The sequence below is a fragment of the Stegodyphus dumicola genome, chromosome 5 (genome assembly GCF_044657685.1).
Source record: "Stegodyphus dumicola isolate Sdum_Otavi_A_Nest chromosome 5, ASM4465768v1".
NCBI classification, from domain to species: domain Eukaryota; kingdom Metazoa; phylum Arthropoda; class Arachnida; order Araneae; family Eresidae; genus Stegodyphus; species Stegodyphus dumicola.
This window is the reverse complement of record NC_140772.1, coordinates 136,796,784-136,818,528: the sequence shown is the minus strand read 5'-3', so window position 1 is coordinate 136,818,528 and position 21,745 is coordinate 136,796,784. Positions and strand designations below refer to the sequence as shown.

At 30.7% G+C, this 21,745-nt stretch overlaps 2 protein-coding genes across 5 annotated transcripts in view; one reads left to right on the top strand and one right to left on the bottom strand.

Annotated features, from left to right (window-relative positions):
* Alg1 (ALG1, chitobiosyldiphosphodolichol beta-mannosyltransferase) overlaps positions 1 to 14,200 on the bottom strand; it is a 102,977-nt gene extending 88,777 nt beyond the window's left edge. For 3 of the 4 annotated variants that reach the window (XR_004758269.2, XM_035359992.2, XM_035359989.2), the window contains exons 1-4: positions 14,083 to 14,200; positions 13,655 to 13,800; positions 13,489 to 13,569; positions 4,961 to 5,064 (exon numbers count right to left, since the gene is read on the bottom strand). Coding sequence is in view for 3 of the 4 variants with exons in the window: in XM_035359992.2 (XP_035215883.2) it covers positions 4,961 to 5,064; positions 13,489 to 13,569; positions 13,655 to 13,799 (330 nt within the window). In the remaining variant the exon portion in view is untranslated. The other variant, XM_035359990.2, reaches the window with a different exon arrangement.
* A 341-nt stretch (positions 14,201 to 14,541) lies between these two features.
* On the top strand, positions 14,542 to 19,440 carry mRpL44 (mitochondrial ribosomal protein L44). The gene has a single exon (XM_035359993.2). It carries the CDS (start codon positions 14,560 to 14,562, stop codon positions 15,592 to 15,594), a length of 1,035 nt encoding a protein of 344 aa, XP_035215884.1. The 5' UTR covers positions 14,542 to 14,559; the 3' UTR covers positions 15,595 to 19,440.
* The last annotated feature ends 2,305 nt before the right edge of the window (positions 19,441 to 21,745 follow it).

Genomic DNA, 21,745 nt, shown 5'->3' with positions numbered 1-21,745 from the left:
TAGTCTCCACAAATGGGAGTTAAAGAAGGCTCACTATTTTTCAATCCATGGAAGCTGTGAGAAATGTGTTCTGTATTTATACACATTACGTTAATTAAGTTGTTCTTGAATCAAAGATTATAGATTTGAGTTTTTAGTTTAGTACTATCAAGTTTTACGACTGTAAATGTGAATTAACCTTTTGTAAATTTTAAAAGCGACTTATCACTTGGTCTAAAATTAAAGCACAGAAACTTGAGAAGGGTGTAGAAGACCCTTTTATTTCAAATTCAATAAGATGAACAGAAGGCACTCCTGGTGGACTTATGGCAAGAATCTCAAACGTAGAACTAAATTTCAATACTTAATAGCCAAAGACTACACACAATAATTTAATCATGAAATTTGGCTCAGAATTCACCAGCGTGAATTTAAACTGTCATAAAATATCAATGCCAAAATATCTCGGCGGGCGGTTGAAAACTATTTAAGGCCAAAGAGACAGCATATACTATCAGTTGCTTAGTTACTGATGTGCGAGTTATTCATTTCACGTTAACTGAGATATATCTGAGTTAGCTTTCTCTTTAAGATGTGTTTTGCACCGCACTGTGTTTAACGTTTTTAGTAGTTTGAAGCATAACTACCAGTTGTACTGTGTGATACTTTGACACCTATACGAGCATTTCTACAGAAAATTCCAGAGCTTTGAAGTGCTTATTTTGATAAAATAAATTTATATTAACCTATCATCGACCTGTGTGCATTCAATCTATGATGAACCTGTACGCCATTGAATGCCATTGAAGCCACAACCAATTCATTGAAATAATTTAACCATAAAGAATAAAACACAAAAAGAATAGTGTTATTCTTAACAAATACAGTAACCCACATGAAATACATGGCAAAGACATTAAAATTCCTTTCCCATCTGTATTTGATTTAACAAGCCTAGTTCATGTTTTACCTAGAACTGCTGAAGAAATTAAAGCTCTTTTTTTGAAAATGACCTCTTCATTTTAAATGTAAGAAACTGAGACAACCTACTGAATTCAGGGATAAGGTTCAAGGTTTGCAAAAAAAAAAAAAAAAAAAAAAAAAACTGCCCAGATACAAGATGGGGGGACACAGCTACTCACAGCTAATTATTGCTGTTTAAAGTTCTAAGCAACTGCAGAAATCATCAATAACTTTTCAGGTGATAAAGAGTATATCTATAAAAAGGAATAAAATGATTTTTAACAACTCTCAAATTTTCGGAATAAATTAGCAGTTTTTCTGCATATTTTAATAAATATTCTGAGCCATTTAATAAACTACTTGAAAAAAGAAATATCCCCTATCACCATCTCCTACCTTATCTAGAATCATTTAAAAAAAAATTTATCAGTTGTTTAATCCCTGCTTTTGGTGAAGCAGAAAGTTACTGCACCAAATCAGAATTTTGAATACCTGAATAAAGAAGAAATCGGAAAATTATTAGTGATGACTTTTACGTCATAGTTTAATTTTCTAACATAAATAATAAACTGTTCCAAGTCTATGCCTTACTATGCCAGTTTGATGTGAAAAATATTTTAAGCAATGAGTGAAATGATTAAAGAAACTAATACAGTCAAAAGTCGTTAATCCGAACTCGTCGGGACTTCGGCGATTCCGGATTATCGATTTTTCCGGATTATAGATCATCAGTTTAAATCTCGTAAGATGGCATGCAGAAATTCTAAAATTAAAAATATGAAATCTTAATTTATGAAATAAAGAAGAATTATAATCTAAAGGGTATCAAAATTTACAAAAAAAAAAAAAAAAAAAAAAAGCTTAATATTTATTTGTTTACTTTATTAAACATTTCTTTCAATGTAAGTTGTTTTAAGTTGCTTCGTTTTATGTGATAATACTTTCTCTTTAATTCTATAAACAGACACAATTTCATGTTCAGTTACAAAGTTCCGCTGTTCAAGTCCCGTTAATTGTTGTGCCGAGAATACTGACTAACTTGTCAATCGAAATTTTTTCGTTTTCACTAACCTCTTTGTCATATTCTTCATATCTTTATCCATTTTTTGCAGCAATTCCACTTTTTGTTTGATGGACATCGAAACATACTTTCGTTTTGCACGATCCTTTGGGAGCTCCAGAATCGGAAATTCTATTTCACATAATCGAAAGTTCAAGTTTACTTTTATAAAATTGCTCTTACAGTCTGCAAAAAATAATAAGTCGGATCCAATTCGAAGATTAAGGAACAACGCAATCATCAACATTAACTGAAGTAGATAATTTTAGATTATACCGTCCGTTATACATAAAACGCGCATGCGAAAACGTATTCTGCGCTTGCGCACACGCATATGCGCAGTGGTAAAAGATCTTACGCGCACGCGTAAACGCCTATGTGTCAATGCGGCGCATGCGCAGAAAGATTTTAGCTTTGAGGTCCGGATTATAGATCATTCCAGATTATGGGTGTCCGAATTAACGACTTTTGACTGTAATGAGCAACAAGAATCAGTGTACTATTAGCAAATTTGTAAGAACAGTTTCATAGGTTAAATAAAACCTTCCTCTTGAGTTACAGGAGTTTCCACACCTCAATGTCTTCAATGAAAGCTCTTACAGCTGAAGTGGAAGGTTCTATTTGACTTTTAAGCCAATATTTCTACAAAATTATTTGCATCATGCCGATTTTTGTCCATTATTAGCTTCTTTAAGATTTGTTCTTTGGCATGTTCTTATAAGTGCAATGGCTTGAAAATTAAAAAAAAAAAAAAAAAAATTATAGTAATGTGTAGCTTTGTGAATCAGCTTCTTCTTATTATTATACAGATAATTATTCTTAATTATCTGTACAAAATTTTGAACAATTAGCAAACAACTCATATTTCATAAGTTAGGCTTGAAAATGATGATACATATTAGTGCATTTTTTTATATAACGCTGCTTGCATATTCATTAATCTTATGGTTTGGATTTCTGACTAGATTAGACTTAATTATACATATTCATATGTGGTGCTTTTACCAGTTCTTAGTGTCTAAAGGTTCTGACTTTTATATATTACATGAAATTGTACTTGTAAACACCCCCCCCCAAAAAAAAACTCAGAGCATTAGGCATTTAAAATATGAAAACAAATAAATAGATAAAGCTACTAGTACATTTTTGAGATATGCCAAGATACAATATGAATATGATACAATATAAAGTTAAAAATACAGTACCAAGCAATACTAACAATAAATTTTAAAAAACTTCTTAAGCCAATAAAAATTTTAAAAAGGGGGGGAAGAAACATGTTAAAACACTTTAAAACTTTATTCCAGTGTTCATACCCAAAAATAAAATACACGGCGATTGAGAGTAAAACATCATGATATATGCAACTCAAGCTGAGACAGTGAGAACAAAAAAGTAGAACAATGACATCCAATAAAAGGTTTAATACAGGATTTGCTCGCTTGATAGGTGATGTATGGTCCGCTCCACATAGCATGGAATAAAGACGATACTAATACTATTCCAAAACACACTTAATCATTCCTCCTTAACTATGCAGCGTTTTGCAAGTATTTGGGCAAGTTATTGGAGCTGGAGAGATACAACCCAGTGTGTCCCACAGGTGCTTTACTACATCAGGAATCTGACAGTTTGTAATAAAAGGTTAATATTATATAATATTTAGCATGATGCCCTCTGCTAACATGCCAAAAAATATAATAGCGGTATGTAGCAGAAAATGGGATCAGAGATCTATCAAAGCAGCCTTTACAGACATATACTGGAGTTGGCAGCTTCACAGCCTGATTTATACAGAGGCAAGTGAGACACATGCCCCAGGCCCCCTACTTTCAGAAACCCTCAAATCATCCCATGACATTTCAGATATGTTAAACTTTATATATTTGAATTTTCAATTCTAAGTTTCAAAAACACAGAATTAAAAGTAAGAACAAAATTTTAAACATTCTCAAATGTTCAGCACACCATTGGAGACACCCCATATGTGAAGTAAAGGGCAATGACTATCATCCATTCTCTTTCAATCATGAGTAGACAGTTTTCAAGTGTGTACTTATTATAATAAAGACCCAAAGATTCTAGGTTACTCGCAGTTTTTGTGTTCAGGTTAACAGTAAAGCATCATTGAATATGTTTATCTTGATATTCTGTAATATATAAACATAACACTAGAACTTGAGCCTAATGATATACAATCCACACATACATGTATAAAAGCTGTAATATACATCACAGGAGTACATGTCCAAGATATTTGTCAGAATAACCAACCACCCTCAAACAGACCCATAAGATTTATTAGATTATAATAAATTATACAAGAACCTAAAAGAATGGCATTTCTGTGAAGAAACTCCTAAGGTAAGCAGGTTCATAGTCATGTTGCATGCAAGGAAAACTACAAAAACACTTATGCAAAGTTCACTCATGATTTGAACCCAGATCAAACTGCAGGTGTTCAGTGGTCTTAAAACACTCGGCTGCTGGTGATCTCAAATAGTCCTATAATGTGGGTTTATTCAAACTGATGACAATATTAATTCTGTGCTCTACTGACATGCTGGCACCATCACTGATTATTCCTCTGTTGCCTGTTCACTGGCCTTTTACTCTCAGTAATATGATAACATCTTTTAAATCATGGGCCAGTGATGTCTTTTTTGTGACATTATATAATCATGTGCATATCCATTTGGGTAGTATTTGGTGATCTATGGTTTTGTCGCTTTGAAACTACTCCATTATTTTACCAGGTAGATACTTTCTTCACAATGAAGTAAACAGTTAAAATGAATTTCACATCACTTTTTCCTAAGACTGTCTAAAAAAAAAATTAGCCAAGTTTTATGCATTTTAATATTTTTTAAAAGTTATTTCCTTGCTTTTAATTACAATATTTTAATGAAACATTTCAGAATTAAGTAATAAATTTTGATGTAACTTTTCAATATTTACCTGCAGAAAAATATGGTTTATTTTAGAGATATTTATTAAGGTCCAAAAGAGGAAAAAACTTTGCCATACTGTCTTTAGAATATACCGAAAAAGTCCTGGTGAATCTGAAACCCAAGAAAATATATATGAAAAATACTAAGCCTAAAAACATAGAATAATTTTCAAAAACAGATTTCATAAAATTATACATATGTGCATGCATGTATTATGAAAACTTACATTTACATATATATATGTATCATTTTTTCCAATCTGATTCACTTGTAACATAATTTACTAAAAAAATTACTGAATAATAATAATAAACTATTCTGCATTGAATATTTTGGCTCTACTCTTATATGCGCCGTAATATCACAAATGTGGCAATATGTGTTCTGTGCTAGTTTTTGGCATGATTGCGTGTTATATGGCAACCCTGTTGACGTTGAAAAATCTTTTGCTAGAGTGGTTAATTGCTCGTTGGTCCATGTCGTGCGTGTTTTGAAATGGCCTATGTTGCAATGATAGACATGGTGACAAGATTTCAGCCATGTATTTTAGATTGTTTCGAAAGTAAATTTAGTAGTAAAAGGTATGATGTTGGAGTTGTTAACGAGTCTTTTGTTCGCAGGTGTGTTTATGAGGATTGAAGTGTATTTTTGGAATTTCTGTGGGAATTTTAAAACGGAGTCCGAAATGCGGAGCTATGAGAACTCGAACGAAGAAGGGCGTTTCTGATAGTTCTTGTGTGGATTTGCAGTCAAATGGTTGCTGGTAAAATATGTGGCTGTCAGCAAAGTTTAAGATTTGGATTGTGGTTTTCGTGTAGTATGTTAACTTTGGAGGAAGTTTTTACCGTTACTTTCAAAATTTTGAATCTCAGAAAGACATGTGATATAGCAAAATCGTGGCACTTTTGTTCAGAGATGTTGTGTGACTGGCGAAATTTTATTCAGGAATGTATTATGGCAAGTGCATTTTATTTTACCGTTTTTATTTTGTAGAATGTTATGTTCATTGTTTTTTTAGTATGAATTTCTGTTGTTATTGTTGTTTTTTGAATTGTTTGTATTTTAGTTTAATTTGGTTGATTTGTGCGCAATGAATAGATTGTGCAATTCGTAGATGTTTAAGTTTAAACAGAATGCTGTGTACATGGTATTCTTTTGAATTTATTGTTATGTTAATTTATTGAAGCGAGGTGTGCGTAGTTCGTAGATTCCTTCGCTGCCTAGAATGTGCAATTCGTAAATGTTTTTTGAAGTTAAAACGTATTGCTGTGTACATGAATTCTTGTCAAATATTTTTGGTTAGAAACTTTACGTTTTTGCTATCTGAATTTTTTATTTTGTTTCGGATTTTTAGCTTGTGTCTTGAAAACGTGGTTTTTGCATGTGTGAAAAACCGCATTTTTGGAGACATTTTAGGCTTAAAATTCGAAATGTAGACAAAAAATTTAGGTAGTAATATGGCGGTGTGGAGTTTCTCGCCAACTTGGAGGCACATATAAAAGTAGTTCCAATATTTGTAAAAATGAAAAATATTTTTTATTATGTGCAGAAAAGTTTTTTGTTAAAATTTTCTATGAGTTTATTCACCACTTACTTAATATTAACAATATATCCAACTTTCATAAGAAACGAAAAAAAGTTTTTCCAGAAAATATATAAAGTATTGGCTAAAAAAAGGGTGCAAAGATATTAATGAAATTGCTTTAACTGCTAAAATAATTCAATGAAAAAATTAAGTCCCTTTATGTCTGCATGTAAAATTAATAAAAATTGCCTTTCTGAACATAAAATCAATAGGTTTACTATCTTGATATCAACTAAGTATGCAGATCATTGTGCTATTAGAATTTTGGAGAAGATTATTTCACTGTTTTGTGATGGGATAAAATGACTTCAACTCAAGATTTCCTTCTATAACTTTACTGGTAAAACAACCTGTTGCAGCAATGTAAACATACGATATTGATACATTGAAAAAATGTAAAATTGTAGAAAAGTTGTCATTAATATTTTTTGATATCCGGGTTTTAAAAGACAGCAAAAGGTTGGTTTTACAACCTGTGAATATTTTAAAACATTCTGTAAAGTCTGAATGTCATTCTTCACATTTAAATGTGAAATTCTTAGCTTTTCGGTGTGAGAATTTAAAATGTCACGTTGAAAAATAATTGTTGAATATGCATGTTCCATAATAGAACAATCAACGAATGGGGCAGGAAAAAATAAAATGGAACAGAAGATATCTAAATTTTAAATATTTTCAAAACGTAATTATCAAAAGAAAGCTAATAAATTTTAAATAACTGTAAATAATATCAGATTCAGAATAAATTTATTTAGAAGATTATTTTCTGATCTATGTGATGTAGAAATGATCAAAATTTTGTGATAATTCGTTTATTTATTAAGTGATAAAACATGAAAAATACAGAAAATCATTTCAATGCTTCAAAGTGCATACTGATCCTTCTTGAAAATCTTTGTGATATATTTTATAGCTTTAGCATTTTTGACTCCATGCCATGCAGTATACACACTTTTTTTTTTTTTTTTTTTGATGATCATAAAACTATGAGTTAGTAACTCAATTTTATGATCACCAACGGTATAACAGAAAACATTATTAAATCATAAAATATCCAAAATAATAATACTGTTCAACAAAATACTCTTGTACTATGATCATTTTAGTTATTTATTCCAAATAACAACATGCTCTTATTAAATATATGAGTGATTTCCCTTTGTAAATATTCAATCAATTTAGTTTAAAAAAATAATAATAATGAGTGAATTCTTCGACGTTGTTACTAAAATCAAATAATCCCATAAATTTGTAATTGAAATATATCTAGATATTCAATACATTATCCTTATTTAAATATTAGATGTGAAACAATGAGCAAAATTTTAAATTAATTCAGGGAACCGAAACATATTACATTTTAAGATATTTTGTTAAAACCACTGCAATTGACTTAAATTTTGGTGACAAATATCCCCAAAAATTTTTTTGCTCAAATATTTCAATTCAAGCATTACAGTAAATTTAGCGAATTCAGCTTCATGAATTGGGGGAGGAGGAAGAGAGAGCTTTTTAGCAAAGCTCTAAATTTTTGATTTTCATCTACACATTAAAACTACTTTTTGCCTTTTCCCTACCTCTGAAAATACTTAAATATGCACTCTACTACTTTCTGCAGCCAGTCCTTTTTCCAAATGAATTTCTCCAATAACAAGTTATTTGCAAACTTTAATTTCAAATGATAGAACAGTCTGCCTGCATATCTGTGTTTGAAATTTACCTGCATTTAACAAATAGCAAAAGTATTCCTAACCAGCTAAACAGCACTTAAATGCATGGTACACATAACAATAAAACCTATTATTCATAACTTTTTTGAAAGTTTTATTATACAGTCAAAAGGCGTTAATTTGGACACCCATAATCCGGAATGATCTATAACCTGGACCTCAAAGCTACAAACTTTCTGCGAATGCGCCGCGTTGACACATGCGCATAGGCGTTTACGCGTGCGCATAAGACCTTTACGACTGCGCATATGCGTGTGCAAAAGCGCAGAATATGTTTTCGCGTGCGCGTTTTGATGTATTACGGATGGTATAAGCTAAAATTATTTAATTATCTATTTCAGTTAATGTTGATGATTGCGTTGTTCCTTAATCTTCGAATTGGATCCGGCTTATTATTTTTTGCAGACTGTAAGAGCAATTTTATAAAAGTAAGCTTGAACTTTCGATTATGTCAAATAGAATTTCCAATGCTGGAGCTCCCAAAGGATCTACAAAACGAAAGTATGTTTCGATGTCCATCAAACAAAAAGTGGAATTGCTCCAAAAAATGGATAAAGGCATATCCTTTGTTTATCTAAGCGTTCCGAAATCTGTTTATCAATTTCACGCTGCTCTGCGTGGGGGGGGAATGTCGCGGCGGGCAATGAACTGGAAGTTGATCTGTCAGCACTATCGCGTTATCTTCAGGGCAGATGTTTTTATTTTATTCGGCTTATAATTCCTTATTAAATGTAGTATTTCATCTTGATGTACTCGTCTTTGATATGATTTAAATCAAATTCCTCATCATTATAAATATCATGAATACAAATCAAATAGTTTTCTGGTTGTAATTTTCTAATTTCGGCTATGCATAATGTATGCTTTACGCATGCGCATGTTGAAAGAAATGTTTAATAAAGTAAACAAATAAATATTAAGCCTTTTTTTTTTGTAAATTTTGATACCCTTTAAATCATAATTGCTCATTATTTTATAAATTACGGTTTCATATTTTTAATTTTATAATTTCTGCATGCCATCTTACCAGATTTAAACTGATGATCTATAATCCGGAAAAATCGATAATCTGGAATCACCGAAGTCCCGATGAGTCCGGATTTAAGACTTTTGACTGTACAAATGTCTTCCAAACCAGAAAATGGGCAATTAATTTCATTGACTAATTATTTGAATATGACAAATCACACACGAGCAGTGTTTGCAGCACTCTTTTTTCACCATTATTAAATAATCATTTTCTTCCCTCCTTTCCAAAACTTGGAAAAATACATATTACGCATTTCTTTAAATTTCTATTTTTTAATATATTTCATAAATTAAACAAAAAAATGCACAGAAAATGTTAATAAATACCAAAATTTGAATAAAAGTATTTTTTGTATTCATAAACTAAACACTTAGCAGGTAAATAAAAGGCTGAGTACATTTTGACCTGGTTGAAAACCCCTGGTCTAAAGGAAAGGCCACATGAATATGGCAATCCACACAAGAGCTATCTGTTTAAGGAAAAAGGTGCCTTCAGAAAAGTATATAAAGACCACCCACCAGCGGCCGAATGGTTAAATCGCTGATTACTAGTATTTCCGACAACGGTTTGAATCCAGGTGAATGTTCAAACAAATATACAAGCCAGTTTCCCTTAGAAAGTTCTCCAAAAAGGTATTCCTCCCCTTAGGCAGACAGCCCTAGTGTGCTTCACCATAGTAAACTAAACCACACCTATATGGGAAACCAAGAAAAACAGCCCATTTGCCTCCTTCGAACATGGGTTGAAATGCCAATATTCAGCAGCTTTAACAACTTTTAACAAGTGGTAAGCCTAAAAGATGCATAATTAAAATTACATGAAACAATTGTGTACCCTCTGAAAATAAGCTTAAACATGCTATAAATTAATTTATTCAGCTTAAAATCAAAAAGCAGAAATTGTTTCAGTCATCTAGTTAGATTATAACACATTTTTAGTACAGTATATAACAGAACTTTGAAAAGAGAATGATAAAATGCAGATTACAGAAGTAATGACAACTTCTCTTTAACCCTTTGACGCGCGGCCTGAAACCACCAATTTTCGAATTTTTTCTCCTCTTTCTTCGGAAATTTATGAGTGAAAATAAATTTATTACTGATCTTTGATCTCTAAATAACACAAAATGACTACAGAATCATACATGTTTTAGGTCTTACTACTTCAAATCGGATGCCTTTTAAAATTCGTTTTCAATGAGACAAAATAACTTCCTTTTATTAATATAAACAACTTTAAATTTCAAAAGTTATTCATCGCACATCATGATTTCTATCATAAACAATAAATAATAGCAATAATTAAACTGCATATATAAAAAACCCTCTATATGTATGGCATTTGCTTTGTGGTTTCAGGGCATGACCACTGCCCCACTACAGCATTGTGTCACAATGCTCTAGAGACTTGGTGGTCATGCCTTGAAACCACTGCTGTTTACAATGGTGTTTGATTGCTTCTCAAATAGGAATGTTTATTTTTACCCGGGTTATTAGATAAGGGGTTTTGAAATCACAGAGTTATTTTATTACTAAACAATACACACACCTGCACAGTAAAAAGGTTTTTTTTTTCCAGAAACTTTTCTCTGACCTCAACACACTTGCTCCCCAAGCTAGTATTGTAATTTTATAAATTATTTCCTGTGGTTTAAATTTAATGTAAATATACTTTGCTGTAATTAAAAATAGAAATCGCATAAAATTTTATTTAAATAAAAAATATTTTCTAAATATTTTGAGACGAAATATGAATAAAATAAGTATGAATGGGAAACGAATGATCCGTACCAAAGACAAAAAAACCAAGCCCTCCCCCTCATTAACATAAAAAAAACACAAATGTCATGTGCCAGATGAAAAGAAACTAAATAACGCTGGACATAAACCGGGGAAATTTAGATCCAATCAGTGTACATTTTGTAGCACAAGGAAGAAACATCATTGAAGATACATATGCGAAACATGCAATGTGGGTCTATGCAAGTAAGAAAGAGACAAAACATGCTTTGAACAGTGTCACAAAAAATATTTGTTCTTTGAAATTTAAAAAAAAAAAAAAAAAAAAAAAAAAAAAAAAAACTGAGTCTCTTTTTTTATCCTTATTTTACTGAGTTTTTTTAATCCATGAAGCCAAACGTCCTTATTATGTAGGTACTTATACTTTCACTGCTATAGAAAAATTACATAAATGTTTATTTTTAAATTTTTTCTGACGATTTAGTTTGTAAAATAATGTAAAATATGTATATTATGCAATTCTTACATGCATTTGTTTTAAAAAATTCGTAAATTTCGTCATTTATTGGAAACGCGACAGAAAACGGTAAGTTTTTTTTTTTCCTACTACCTAGGTAAGTTTCAAAGTCCTAGACGCGCGGTGATTTCACAGTGCGACCACAACCCACAAAACAATGGGCAAGAGCAGATTTTTTTTTATTCATATATTATTTGTCTCTAGGATCATAATATTCAATTTCTAGAGTTTTTAGTTAAAAAATTATAAAAATAATATCGCGTGCGTCAAAGGTTTAATTAATTAAATTTTCAACTACTTGAAATTTTGTTCTGCTCCTTTTAGTTTCAAGTCAACCTGAATGATAAAATGCAGAACAGAAAATTAATGGTAACTACCCTTAATAAATTAAATTTGCAACTAAATGAAATTTCCTTCTGCTCCTTTTAGTTTCAGTTTACTGAAGTTCAGTTCCATATTTAATCATACTAGCCCAAACGGGCAATTTACACAGAAGAGCTATTAATTCCGTTTTGGCATTTTGTGTTTGTTCACTATAAAAAGCGTTTCACTTTTCCCATTGTTGCCACCAAATATTAGAGCCCTGCATTATATTTAAAGAAATTAAATAATGAACAATCTGCATGAATGTAGGTATGAGTAACACTGAAAAAAACAACAGTAACATGAGACATCAAATTCTGAATAACATAGTCCTCCACTCAAATGCAGGTGTCTGGAAGTCCAAATTTGGAATTTGATTTATTATCTAGATCACTTTTGTAAAACTTTAACAACTTTTTGATTACCGAACTCTAAAATTTCAAAGTGAGCAATGGCAACACTATACGGGAAAAAAAACATTTTGGGTAGAATAGACTTTAAGGTACCTCTTGTATTATGGCGAAGTTGTTGTTTGATTTATCGCCAAGTTGTCGTTTCAATTATGGTAGCCTGAGTAGTTGAAAGTTATGGAAACCCTATTGTGATGTAATCGGGTGCATGATTCTGAGAAATTTTGAATCACGGGATGTTTTGTAAGCGTTTTTGTGGTGTGTGTTAAAACCGTTTAGATGGATTTGAATGAGTTTATAGGAAGAGAGGTTCAGATGGTCACTATGTGAAGCATTCGATCAGAAAGAGTACCTGGTTTGACTTTTTTAAAAGAAAATATATTGTTGTGTACATGGACAAAGTAAAGAGAGGGCGCAATGCAAGTTTGTGCAATTCTGTGATTTTTTTTAATGTGAAAATAGGTCGATGCGTACATTGATAAAGTTGCGCAATGACATTTTTGTGCAATTCGGGGATTTTTTTTTAAGTGAAAATAGGTCGACGTGTACATGGATAAAGTCAAAGGAGTGCCCAATGCCATTTTTGTGCAATTCGGGGTTTTTTTTTTAAGTAAAAATAAGTCGATGTGTACATGGATACCAAGTTTGTGCAATTGTTTGTTTTGTTATTTTGGCTTTGTGTAGCGGCGATTTTTGGCGCAAAAATCACCGCTTCACAAGCCCAAATAACGAGTCAAAGAACTGCACAAAATCGGTATCCATGTACCGCCAAAAATCACCAAGCGGTACCCTAAACTATACTTTTACCAACATTTTTATCTCCAGCACGCGAGACTCTGTATTGGAAATTCTAAAGATATGTTCTTTTTAAATCCCTTTGTGATATTCCTGTTGAACTGAATTTTATGGTTTAAGTGTGAAGAACATGATATTAATAAATAAAGGTAGCACACAAAATGTTAAAAAAATGGCCCTTTGGGTATAATATAAAATCTTAAAGTTTTTAGATTTCTTTTTTTTTAATTTTTTTAAAATTACCACTGGAAACAGTACTTTCAGTTCAAAATGATTAGTTAAAAAAATAAATATTACATTAATTCTATGATGAGTTATGTTATTAACGACACTGTTGAAAGAATACATTAAAAATAATTTACTTACATTCAATCCATTGTGGTATATTTTTCATATAATGAAAACTAACATTCTGATCATTTATAATTCTTTTATGGGGTTCTGCTCCTAAACATAAAATTTCAATTTGTTAGATAACTATTTACTAAATAATTACAATGGGAAAAAGTCAAACTCATAAAAACTTAAATACCTTTGTAAGCTACCACTTCTACCCGAAAATTGTTTTTGGATAACGACAGAGTATGATATTGCATTCGAGGACTTCTTCCAAAATCTCCTAAGACAACAACGCTCACACATTTCTTCTCTGTATTATTCACAAATTCTGACTTCATTCTGAAAATTAAAAAAGCAATGATAGAAAATACATAATCTTAAGATTCATACTGTGCATGCAATATAATTTGTATTTCAAAATTCCTCATTTTTTTACTGTGTGGTTAATTATAAACTAACAATGATATAGATTTCATTAAAAAGAAACTAAATTTATAACATCTCAACCATATTAAAAAATACAGTATCTCAACACTAAATAGAAAGGTCAAATACTGAAAAATTTGACGTGGAAAAGAGGTAAATTTCGGAAAATATTCACAAGTTATAAATACCACATACTCTCACACACAACTTCAGAAAAAAATGCAAAATATTCATACGGACAGACACACAAACACAGAAAAAGAACACAAAGAACTCGCTAAGTCTTTTTGCACGTGGGGAGGGGGGAATTAAGTATGTTTGCAAAATCGGCACAGGTAGGAAAAGGGTAATTTAACTTGAGAGTTAAAAAATTTCACAGCGCATTATAATAATTTTTTTAAGTCGTATAAAAGAGTAAGACATATGCAAAAAAAAAAGCATCATGATCTTATAATTACGACTACTTAGCATATTTTAGACATAAAATAATTAATTTCAGGATATTTTTCAATATTTATAATGATAATATAAATAATGATAATTCAAGATATTTTAATCTATGAAGATCCAATTTAATCTATGACATTAAAAGTGTCTAAAGTAACTTTAATTCTTAATCAATCATCGGGAATCAATCTGATACCGAGAAGTACTACTACTTTGAATAACAAGATGGCGTTCTGCAGAGTGTTGTTAAATAGTCAAACTTTTTGCCGTGTTAACCATCACTTTATAATAAAAAATACCCTTTTACCATCAGTTATTGGGGTGAACATACAACAGAAAAGATCGTACGGAAAAGGTTATGCGAGGTTTTTAAAATGCATGAAATTAAGGCGTAAGATTGCCGGTCCGGATCGTGTGCGACGGAGAAATGAATGGTTTAATTGGAATTATGAAGCTGAATTATATGGTTTCGTCCAACGTTTACATGAAAACATAACAGAAAATACTTTAAGATGTGCTTTTATTCACGATTCTTATATACAGCTTGAAAACGAAAAACGGAAGAAACTGGATATGCCTCTGCAAGACGTGCAACTTGACATCAAATCGAACTCTGCTCTTATTTCATTAGGATATGAAACAACGAGTAATTACCTCAAAAAATATCTTAGGCATTGCTTTCAGTTCTTACCCGAAGAAGGTTTATGTGCTTTGCATAATTATCTTTTATCTGATGAAGTATTATCCCATATTTCATTTAACATTGGAACATCAGAGTTAATATTTTGTGCAGAATACCCTCCTTCAAAATCTACATTAGCTGATACTTTAAAAGCTATTATTGGAGCCATAGCTTTAGAGGATGGAGTGGCGCGAGCTGAAAACTTTGTTCTTGATTTCATTTGCCCTCAATTAATTGCAAAGGATGTGTTTGAAATTTGGGACTTAGAAGATCCACTAAATTTACTAAATTCTATTCTGCGAAATAATGGTTGTGAACCCAGTGAATCGCGTCTGATTTTTGAATCTGGTCGAAATACCCTTGAAGCCATATATCATGTTGGACTCTATTCTAATAAAGAATTTTTAGGTAGAGGTCCGGGTGAAACTCTAGCTATTGCTGAAGAAATGGCTGCATATGATGCCTTAAGAAGGCTGTTTCGTGTGACTGAGCATGAGAAGCCACTACCTTTTGGACATAAGTATACAAAAATTGATTTCCACGAAACTACACAACAGTCTTCCATTAGTCAGTCTTAAGTCTTCTGTAACGAAAGATTTTTTTTTTATCACCAAGTACAGCAAATGTTGTAGCCATCAACAAAATTTAATTATTCTTACATAATAAGTGCAAACTGTATTTTTTAATATGGTTGAAAAAGTTTTTACTTGTTTAGCTTCTATCAGCAGTATTTTAAAAATTCAGGATTTATTTGTATTCCACTGATGTTCCATTTTTAGAAAGGCAAGAAACATTTGTTTTCCATATGGAGTTGTGTGTTATATAAAGAAAAAATTTCGTAACTGTTATTTATTCTTGTGCTACTTTTAATTTAAAAAAATACTCATAGAATACATGCTTTTCTTTTCTAAGATTTAAAAGTAAAGTTTTTATACATGAACAAAACTTAAGAATGTGACACAATGAAAATTCAGGCAGTTCAGTAGAATTAAAAGAAAAATACCAAAAACTGTAACAGACAGTTAAATTTACTGTTTAATCAAATTCATTGGGGGGGGGGGAAGATTGCTAAAAACTCGTGAATTTTTTTATATTGCATCACTTTGGTACATTTCTGTTAGCTGAAAAATTTAGTTCGCAAAGTGAATTATCTGATTTTTGAATCTGTTCAAAATAACCTTTGACCTGGTTTATTGTATTATTAATATTAAATCTGTTCATTATTTCTTTTCTGTGTACAGAGTTTTTTTTCTGAACTATTATCTTAAACATGAGAGATTTTTACCTTTTTTAAGGTATCTTCTTAATCAAAAATCATAGTTGCTCTATAATTAATGCTCTCTTTTGTGTATTCCATGTTAAAATGCATTTTATTTCAATAGTTGAATATTGCTGTTGATTTCTGATTTCCATGTAGCTTACCTTCTGCGAGAATTAAGGAAGATATATTTTATTAAAATTTTTAAAGACTTACAATTGACCCTTGTATTTAACAAAAATCATTCTAAAAACTCTAACTACTTCCTTTAAGTACTTATTTCATATACTGTGCTTTTCCACACGTATTAATAGATTGTGTTCCATTATGAATAAAGTCCTGCTCAAATAGGTCATAAATATATCTGATAACAGAAGTTTGAATTTTTGTTTAGAATTAAATTTTGGATCATTATATGATATGTTTGATAACTAGATTTCTTCTTGAAATTGTGACTTCCTGGTGCTGATCTTGGCGTCAAGAAAGAATCGCCGGAACAGCTTTAGTATTGGTCCTTTTGGCGATTTTTTATTTGGCGACAAACTTCGGTCGCCAAGGTAGACCCGGTTTTGAAGATCGGGAAAAAATGGCGGATTGTCAACAAAACCCGATATAGACTAAATAACAATCCTAAAAAATAAGCTCTTAATCAGAATAAACAGTCTTTCTCTAATTTTCAATATTTCTAGTACTGTAATGATAAATTCTTGAAACACTACTGTAAATGAATTTATGACAATTATTATGTTATGAGTAATGAAATTTACAAAATGTTAATATTTTTAATTACAAAATATAATGTATTAAACATTAATATTTTAAGTAGTTAGTTCATATTTATATTTTATTATATTAGTACTTAGCTAATATTTTAAATTTACAAAAGGTTAATTTTTATGTTTATGAATAATGAAATTTACAAAAGGTTAATAAATGCATTTCAAACTAGGATATGTTACTTTAGTTTCTTAGATTCTGTTATTAAAAGAAAATAAAAAAATATTTCAAAGTGAAGGAAATCAAATTCAATTATAATGGGCAAGTTTTGTACCAGTGTTAGAAATATTTTTTATGATTAAATATTGTAAATGGTAAAAATATTAAGAAGTGTGTATTTTTTAATCCCTCAATTTATTACAAGTAATTTATGATTATAATTTAAAAGCTAAAATTAAATTATCATGAGTAAATTTTGTACCAATGGTAATAATACAACAATCATCGTAAATTATGATTTCTGTGAAAAATTCGAACAGTCATTGGAATCCACTAGTGGTGGAGTGATAGCCACTGAACAGTGGTAGTTCAGGCTGGCTATATGGGAGTTTTAGTAGTTTTCCGTAAATGTAATGTGAATCTGAGCCAGTTTCTCTCAAAAGTACTTTATGAAGGCATCCTTCTTCTGCTAGCCAGCATATGTATTTATTTTCTATTCATAATTCTCTCTTATTTTCTTATTTCTTAATTTTAAATCTTACTTCTGAAGAGAAGAAGTGTTGCATCTATAGGTCGAAAAATATGGTCAATATGTTTGCAAAATCCTGTCAGTTTTGGAAAGCATTTAAATAAACTAAATAATTTGTATGTGATGCAAACAAAAATGCATTACACTATTTCATGTACTGAATAATTAATCAGGGAACAAAGTATATTGTAACGTTCCTTTATTTTGTAACCAGAGTTATTTTTTGCTTGGGATCTTTACTTTCAATTTCCTCCATCTGTTTTCTCACCAGAATCCAAATGAAGTTTTTATTTTGTAAAACAAACCGTGTTTTGCCTTTTGAGGCCACATTAATAGGTTGCTAGATAAGAAAAGATTTGTAGTCTTCAGCCTTGCATTATAATTGCTGATAGTTGAATTCCATGCCAGTTAAGTTTTTAACCAACTTTGCATTAAATTGATTTGTGCAGCCTTTGGGCTACAAATTTATTTGAATTTAAATTTTACATTTGAACTTAATTGTTATCATAAGTTATCTTGCCACAAGTGGTTAACTGAGTCGTAAGCACAAAGTGTGCCTTCTGTTCTGTACATCTAAACTTTATAATAGAATAAAAGTATATCTTAACTTAATAAGAATATATCTAAATTTTATGATAATAACATTTAAAGACATTGAAATCAGTGTCTAAGTGCTTGCCATGTAGTCAAAGTTTTATATATAAATTGTACTCTTACTTTTATTATAAAGTTTTTATTACAAAAAATTCAGATTTCTGTTAGATAAAATGTTTAAGTAATGTAGAAAATTTGCATAAAATTTAAAATAAAAAGTCGACTGTTATGTCAACATACTATTAATAAAAGTAATAATACTCAGTGAAGGTTATTCATATACAGCTGTTAGGTTGTAAGATTTACAAAATTTGAGAACTCTAAATTATAAGCAATATATTCCATAATCTAAGCAACATTATATTTAATATAGTCAGACAAATTATGAAAATGTTATAAAAGCAATAATGAAACCTGATTTTGGTCCTGATTTGAACCTATGAATTTATGCAATTACACATCCCTATAGTTCTAATATGAGGTAAATAAGTATTTTTAGACCATGGTAATTTTGATCTCCTTAGCAAAGGAAACACAAAGAGTTTACTTCATGCTACTGAAAATGTGTTTTTTTTTCTTGGGGGATGGAGTTTATAATATGCAGAGTTGACATATGAAAAAATGTCAAGACTCATGTGATGTAATATTAAAAGCATCAGTTTTAACTATCAAATTTATCTTTTTTAAAATATTTTAAATGTTGTGCTTTCCTAACACAAAAGTAACTTTAAGAAAAACACACAATTTATCCCTCCTGCCATCAAAGCTGTGATACCTATCAAATTCGTTAAAGTTACGTGGACAGAAAAGGCGGCATGTTTGAAGGTCAGTATTTAGGGTTACTAAGATTATCATAATTTTTCATTTATCGCTCCAAAATGTCGCCAAACAAATTTCTCGCCAAAAAGGACTAATACTAAAGCTGTGCCTCGCCAATAAACAAGGGGCACCCAATTGTAAACTTTTGCCTAATTTAGCATGTATAAAAAAATTTACATAAGAAATATCCATAAACTGAATGAAAATTACATTTTCTTTTTGTTGTTGTTTTAATACACACTTAAAAAGCAGGTTTTGTTTGATGTGACAATATATAATGACGAATAAGATTGGCTCCTCATTTATATACTCATTATCATATTCAAATTGTTTTGTAAATATATTTTGGTAAAGTATTTAATGCATCTCTTTAGCAGTTTTACTAAGTTTATTTATTCTCTGAGAATAAATAATGATTACCCATTTTTCACTCACAAGTTAATCTTATTTTCACCTCATAGTTTTGATTGCCTTTTTCTACATATCAGCTTTGCTTTATATTTCGAAACAGTTAAAACTATTAATTGACTTAAATTCTCAAACATCTAGAATTTCCATACTGCAAGGAAAACCAAAATGTAATTACATGAAAAATGTAAATGACATTACTGAAATAATAATCAATAACATAAATAATGCTGTTTACACGTCATAAACCTTTTTTTAAATTAACAGACAACCACTCACATTCTCTTATTTTATTAGAGATTAGATTAAAAAAATGAGAATTGGTTATGCCTCGTAAAACAGTATATGCGTCAAATAACAAAAATTGGTAAAAATCCCTTGGTGATTTTTGGCGATAAATGGATACTGAGTTTGTACAATTCTTTGACTTGTGTAGTGGCAAAAAGCACCACTACACAAAGCCAAAATAACAAGACAAAGACTAGCACAAAGTCAAAGAATTGCACGCTCCCTTGACTTTGTCCATGTACACATTGAACTACATTCACTTAAAAAGTCAAAGGAACAGTCAACAAAAAATACATTCATTTATCTGGTATTGTATTCAGGTATCGGGACAGGATTCAGAGATGTATATTTGTGTGTGTACACACGTACAAAAAATACATATATATGTGCATACAGGAACACATACTTACATACCTTTCTGAAGCTGATCCCGATAGCAGAATAGTACCAAAAAATCTTAATATTTGTTCTTTTAAGTATCTTAATTATTAATCAGAAAATAAGATTACTTTAACATACAGATACTGAATGCAATATTTTTGCAAATATAAGTGCATATTTTGTACAAATATTGTTTTCTGATTGCTTTTATTAAATGTAAAATGTGCTGGGTCAATTTCAAGCATTTGTTCATTCCTTCTATTCCTTCCTCCATACCATTAAGTAAGAAAATTTCCTGCGTCATACATTTTAAACTTTGTACTACAGTCATTTAACAACTTAAATTCTTTACGTCAATACATGTTTAAGTTTTCCTAAAGTTCTGGCTCCTTTTATTAAAATCCAAACTACTTCTGTTTAAGTTTCCAAAAAGAATCCTGTGGCATGTATGTGTCTTTTTGGTAATATGCAATACTCGAAGATTTGACTTACAAATGGAACGGGCCACTTCAAATGACTTCTCTACTTATGGAATACTTCTTCACTGTCTAGGGACCGTAAGCGAAAAATGCTTAGCCCCCCCAATAAATTTACAGTACTAAGCCCTTAAAAAAATCCAGTTTTCCAGTAGCCAACATTTTGATGATGATTTTTATCAGATCAGGATTAATAGTTAAAAATCTGATATGGACATTCATGACTTCCTTGTACTGTCTATGAAATTATACACATGTTTTGCTGCACTTCATTTAAAGTTATTTCCTCGAATGAATTTTAACTTAATTAACCAATTCCTAAAGGCATCAAAATGACATAAAAAACTACAAATTTTGAATTAAATATCCCGGTCAGTATTTGTCGTACGGGAGTCAAACTTCTTCTAATATATTTTTTCATAATGAGTATAAAACTTTCCCAAATTAGAGGAACCGAGAGACCAAATGAAAAGTTAAATTTTGTTATTTGTCAAAAATTATGTTTTCTTAAATTTGACATAGCCAAAACAATTTTCATCATTTAAAACACTTCTGTAATATGACTACGACCAACGATTTCGAAAATAAAGACCGCGTAAGGGGGCGAACATAATGTAAAAGTATACTGGCAATTGCAATAAAAAAGAGAAGTGCGAAAATATAGCAGTCCCATGTACAAATTTCAGCGCTGTATGTCTAATCGTTTTTGAGTTATGCGATGCATACATGTGAACATATAAATGTCAAGGGAAAAAATCCCTTTTGAAAAAAAAAAAAAAAAATAGAGTCCTTTATTCTGTCTGTACATAGAGATGTCGTGCAAAAGAAAAAGAGGAAGCCCAAATGAATTTGGTTTATGTGATTACAGCATACCTTCAAGGGCTATCTTCCTAGAAGAGAGGTCTTTCTAAGGGACGCTAGCTCATATGCACGTTACACATGGGCAGCTGGGCCGTTCAGGAGATTCGAACCAAACTACCAGTGTTCAGAGACTTTACTGCTTAGCTGTTGGTGGGCCACAGATGGATTCGGGAACAGTT

Coding starts and splice junctions, on each gene's coding strand:
- mRpL44 (XM_035359993.2), top strand. CDS start 14,560: ATGGCGTTCTGCAGAGTGTTGTTAAATAGTCAAACTTTTTGCCGTGTT.